General features: G+C 42.3%; 1 protein-coding gene across 1 annotated transcript in view; it reads right to left on the reverse strand.

Annotated features, from left to right (window-relative positions):
- nes (nestin) overlaps positions 1-5,793 on the reverse strand; it is a 36,165-nt gene that overhangs the window by 2,354 nt on the left and 28,018 nt on the right. Inside the window, exon 6 of the mRNA XM_032511425.1 lies at positions 1-2,403. This exon is cut by the window's left edge and continues 2,354 nt beyond it. Coding sequence (XP_032367316.1) covers positions 1-2,403 — 2,403 coding nt within the window. The remainder of the gene's footprint in view (positions 2,404-5,793) is intronic.

Raw genomic sequence — 5,793 nt, forward strand, 5'->3', positions numbered from 1 at the left:
GGCTCCTCTTTACCTGTCATAATGACCTCATCGGCGCCTCCGTCATTGTGGAAATAACTTTCAACTGATTTAGGAGCATTATCACATTCTACATTCTGATCTCTGATTTCTTCAAAGTCCTCACTTGGGTTCTCTAGGACTTCCCATTCAGCTGTTTCTGAAACTTCTTGAAGTTCTCGACAGTCTGCAATATCCTCAATAAGATGTTCTTGAGATTCACTGGTTGCTTCTTCAGGTGCAACCTCTTTCACCTTGGTGGTGGGTGCCACATCTTGCAGGTTTTCCTCATCTGCCATTACCTGCAACACAGAGTTTGGATCCTTTGAGTTGTCAGTTTCCTCCATGTCAGACCTGCTGGTGAAGTCCATAAAGCCATAGAGATCTTCTGTTCCATCAGCGTGTGTCACCATGGACACGTTGTGTTGATCCTCTTCCTCTCTTTTCTCTTGAGCATATTCAGCTTCTTGATCTTTAGGCTGAACTTCATTATCTGCCGGAGCCTCTGATTGAGGTGCTATGCTTGACAAATCACTGAAATATTGGTTCTCGAAATGTTGATCTATTGTAGTTGAAGATGCAAGTTGGTGGTTTACTCCCATTTCAGGCTCTTCACAGGAAGACATTCCAACCTCTTCTTGCTCGGTCATTTCCTCCGGAGACATGTGTAGCATCTCCTTGCTCTCTTTGACCTGCTGCTGTGCAAAGTGAGCACTGTAGATGTCTGTGGCTAGGTTTTCTAATTCCTGTTCCACAAGTCTGTCTGTCTCCAGCTCGTCGTAGTACACATTAGTGAGTACAATGGGTTTGGGGGGTTCTTCAGTTTCTTCATCTGAATGTCCATCGCTGACATTTCTGATCATTTCATGGACAACATCACCGTCTTCAATGTGAGTATATCCCAGATTATATTCCTCATCCAATGCCTTTGCTTCAACTTCTTCACACAGATCCTCCATGGTTCCAAATCTCGTTGACTTGGCTTCGCTCCACATTCCCGTCTCTCCGGTCTTCTTTTCCTGCTCCCCATCACTAGACTCGCTCTCATCCACGTGTGACGCCTGAGTGTTGGCGTCCATCTCGTCGCTCTTGTATCGAATCAGAGGACGAGGGTCGGCGAGAGTGTTATCCTGAGCGTAGCTGTCGCTCTCCAGCTCGGTTCTCCATGACACGGAAACATTTTGAGAATCTTCCTCTTCATCGTCTTCTCCGTTGTCAGGAAACTGTGCATGGCCTTGTTCTAACGCAGCATGCTGTCCATCATCATCATCTTCTTGCGTGTCCGTCAGTGAAGAGGCCCTGTTGTCGTTTTGCTCCACATCTGTGACCACATCCTTTCTAGTTTCTTTCTTGTCATGCTCTTGTTCTCTTGCTGATATGTCTTCCTCTGGTTCAGCGTGTTGTCGTTTTTCTTCATCCTTTTCTATGCCTCCATCTGTCTTTACATTAACCCTCCTTTCTATTACACTATCCCACGTATCCATCTCTTCTCCATCCGGGTACAACTTATCTTCAACGTCCGTCTCATTTGTTCCTACTATTGAACTTCCTTTTTCTTGCCTCATCTCGACCGCATCCTCCTTCAAGATGTTTTCATCTCGGTTGAAGTCTGTCACTTTGTTGAACAAGCTTTCTTCAGGCTCACATTCAGACACTGGACTACTCGTCCTTGACTCAAAGTTTGGTTCAATGACCGCCTCAGTTTCAGAGTCTGACGTTCCCTCTTGCACATGCCCTACTTCTTTGCCTCTCCACTCTTTCTCTACCCATGCATCAATTGGAGCGTGCAGCTCTTCTTTTTCAGCAGGTATTTCAAAAGGCACATCCATATCAGATTCATCTGAGAAACCACAGGGCTCCTCTCTCATTCTGACATGGTATGGTGAAAGGTAGGGTGTGGTCAACTGATGCTGACTAACTTCAAAATTCAAGGGTGGCTCATTGCTGAGGCCACACTCAACCTGGTGACTGACGACTGACTCCACGATGCTTCTTTCCTCCGGAGGTTGCACACCAACATTGTTCTGGTTCTCTTCATTTCCTTTGTCCCCTGATGTTGTTCCAACCTCCTGCTCCCCGGGAGGGGATAGAGGCTCAGCATAGGTGACTTTCTCATGAACCTCTTTTGGTCTGAAATTTTCAACGGCTCCATCCTGCAGTATTTTGGGATAAGGGGGTTCCCATGTTGCTGACTTTGTTGCATATTCATATGTAGGGTTCGTGGAAATCTTTGGCGTTTCAGTGATAGTTACAGGTTTTCTACTCCACATTGGCGTTGTAGTAATTACTGTTGGCCCTCTTCCTGTTTTGCCACCGACAGATGAGAGGGAAGTGGTTTTGTGGCTAGCGGACAGCTGGGTCTGGTAATTCTTTTGAACCCCCCAGGGGCTGAAAACTGCATCTGTGGAGGATGAGAGCAGAGCTCATGAATACACAATGAAGCTACTGTAATAATAATGACATGCATTGATGTTTTCTTGAGATGAAACCAATTTCTATTCTATTTCTGTATCTAAAATTCTGCCACATATACTGTATACTAAGATATTTGACACACAGCTTTAACTAGTATTTTTGACATAGATACTGTGGAGAACTTGTCTCCCTGAAACATTGTTAAAACTTATGTTCTCAATGGAGGTTGGACACTAATGGGAAGATATTGATCTTCATTTCCTTTCAATTTTGTCTGTTACTGGAAAGTAAAGCCATATGGCTCAATAACCTTTGGGGACTGTCTTGGGTGGCTTGCATTACAGGACCCAAAGTGCCTACCTCAGCTCTCTTAGCCAAGCCCCCCCCCCACAACCCATCTACCCAGTTAGACTAATGGGATTACACACTGCTGTCCCCCAGTCTGAGGGGCTTTTAGTTGACTGAATGAAACTCTACGCTTACAAAGTCAGTGGACATAGAGGAGGATTTCTGCAACTTGGTGATTAATCGGCCTATTTTCTTGATTTATTGAGTTGTTTGGTCTATAAAATGTCAGAAAATTGTGAAACTAGAAAATATTCACATTTCAGAAGCGGGAATCAGAGGGTTTTTTTACGTTTTGTTTATAAAATATAAAATAAAAAATCGAAAAGTGGCTTATCAGAATAGTTGGTGATGAATTTAATAGCTGACAACTTATGGATAAGTCTTTGCAGCTCTCATTAATATTGTTTACTTTAATTACCTGTGAGGGTTCTTGGCTTATTAAACAAAGGGATCTCTCCCCCAAGGCTTTCATTGTCCAGCAAAGCTCTGTAGAGACAGACAACAAGAGACGCAGGTTACACTTTATAGTATACAGCTCTTACACACAACATGCAAAAATACTTTGATGTTTGCAATTTGGATGAGCCATAAATGGCTGAATGCCATCATGATGCTGCACACAGAGCGATGGGTGGGAAGAGGAGCGAAGGGCAACATTTGGTTTTGCTCTTGAGCTGCAGGAAAGGACGAAGGTCTGTTGTTATGGAAATGAAGGAAAGGGTCTGTCATTGAGGAGCCATCTGCACAAACCTGGCCATCAATTCCTCACACACACACACACACACACACACACACACACACACACACACACACACACACACACACACACACACACACACACACACACACACACACACACACACACACACACAGGACACTAGAGCCTACCAACATTCATAATGGCAGCAGATGCTATGAGCAGCCCATGCAGCCCTAATACCTCTGTCTCCAGACAGTAGACCACACCGCCTCCATTCCAACACATAATATAATTAGCTGTGTCTGGTGGTTTAATGCATCTTTGTGCTTGCGTATCCTTATCATGTGAGAAACATATCAAGGTATAACAACAGTCTCATGTGCAGTAAATGACATTGAAATTTGTCCTCTCCATTCCCCCCACCCTCTCCCTCTCCCCTCTTTTGTTATACTACACTCCCACAGCTCATGAATCAGGAGCTTCTTCCTTAAGAGTAAGGGTCAATATTTTGAGGGGGGGGGGAGGGAAAGGAGACACCACTATAGAGCTTCATAATGGATACGTTGCTTCGTCCAAATTACAATGGGTTGACCTTTGGTCCAGGCGGCTGCCCTCCTTTATTTGTCAGAGGGTTACTGAGCAGCGTTGGAATGAGGTGAACTAGTCTTCTGAATCAGAGCTGATGTTTGTGATGTTGGCTCAGCTGGTTGTTGAATGTCAGAAGTTGCAACTCCTGTTTGCATACATTGGAAGCTATAGTTACCAATAGGCTGCAACTAAAGATCATTTTTGCCAATCTGCTGATTTTTTTTCTTAATTAATTATTGTTTAGTTTTGAAAATCTGAGGAAATTGTAAAAAAAAAAAAGTCAATCACGATATTATAAAGCTCGAGGTCCTGTCTTCGAATTGCTTGGTTTGTTCTACCAACAGTCCAAAACCCAAAGATGTTCAGTTTATGATAACATAAGGCTCGCATAAGACAGAAGCTGCAAATCCTTCCATTTAATAAGGCGGAAAAGGCACCTTTTGGGGATTTTTGCTAGAAAAATTACAAAAGGATCAACTGATTATCAAATACGTACAAGGAAAAAGATGGTGAATATTTCTTGGAAAAGTCTGAGTATGTAGAGAAATGAGTTCTCTTCCCAAATATGAGCAACAATTTGGAGCTAAGCACTACGTATTTCCATGTGACCATAATGAGAATGAATCATTATCATCATAGTAAGTACTAAAGACAAAAGATGCTGTGGGAAAACTCCTGATTTAGCCAGCTCCCATGACATGTGTGGCGGCTTTTAACAAACATCCAAAATAGATTTTTACAATAAATGCAACATTTATCCCATACCTGTCTGACATCAAACCGGCTCCTTAGACATCATCTGTCCTGGTGAAGTGAAGTTTAAACACTTTCACATCTCAGTGTCTCACATTAAGTTCCTCCTGTTTCATAGCGATGTGACTGACACCTCATAAAAGCCACGTTTTATCATGAAAAGTCAACACAAAGGCTGACTTCTAAAACAGAAAACGGATCTCTATCGATACTCCATTTGCCGTTTCATTTAAAATGACAATGATCCAAACAATAGCCATATCATAGTTGCTATTTTTCACTCATTGATCAAACCTTTAAAGAGAAGAACAGGATACAAAGCTGACATGTTAGTACAGTCAGTCCTGAGTAAATCAAACAAAGAACCTGCTTAAATGTTTGGATGAAAAAAGTGTAAAGAGAAAGATGCTTTTCACTGTGGATGGATAGACAGACAATGTATTTACACCTTTAAGACTCTACTTTCCCGTGACTTTAAAAATCTCATGACATGGTGCTCTGGATGCTTTTACATAGATCTAGTGGTCCCTATACTGTATCTGGATGTCTCTTTTATATAGCCTAGTGGTCCCTAATACTGTATCTGAAGTCTCTTTTATATAGACCTAAGTGGTCCCTAATACTGTATCTGAAGTCTCTTCATTAGACCTTAGTGGTCCCTAAACTGTATCTGGAGTCTCTTTATTAAGACCTTAGTGGTCCCTAATACTGTATAGGAGTCTCTTTCAGACCTTGTGGTCCCTAATACTGTATATGAAGTCTCTTTATATAGACCTTAGTTGTCCCTAATATGTATAGTCTCTTTTATATAGACCTAGTGGTCATAATAGTATTGAAGTCTCTTTTATATAGACCTTAGTGGTCCCTAATACTGTATCTGAAGTCTCTCAGTCTCTTAGCTTTTGAGGAGTACCGCACTTTTTTGAGAAGTGCAGGGGCCTGTTACACGAAACCAGGATAAGGGATTAAGCCGGGATATTCAAGTTATCCTG

Source organism: Etheostoma spectabile, unplaced genomic scaffold (assembly GCF_008692095.1).
Source record: "Etheostoma spectabile isolate EspeVRDwgs_2016 unplaced genomic scaffold, UIUC_Espe_1.0 scaffold363, whole genome shotgun sequence".
Taxonomy (NCBI): domain Eukaryota; kingdom Metazoa; phylum Chordata; class Actinopteri; order Perciformes; family Percidae; genus Etheostoma; species Etheostoma spectabile.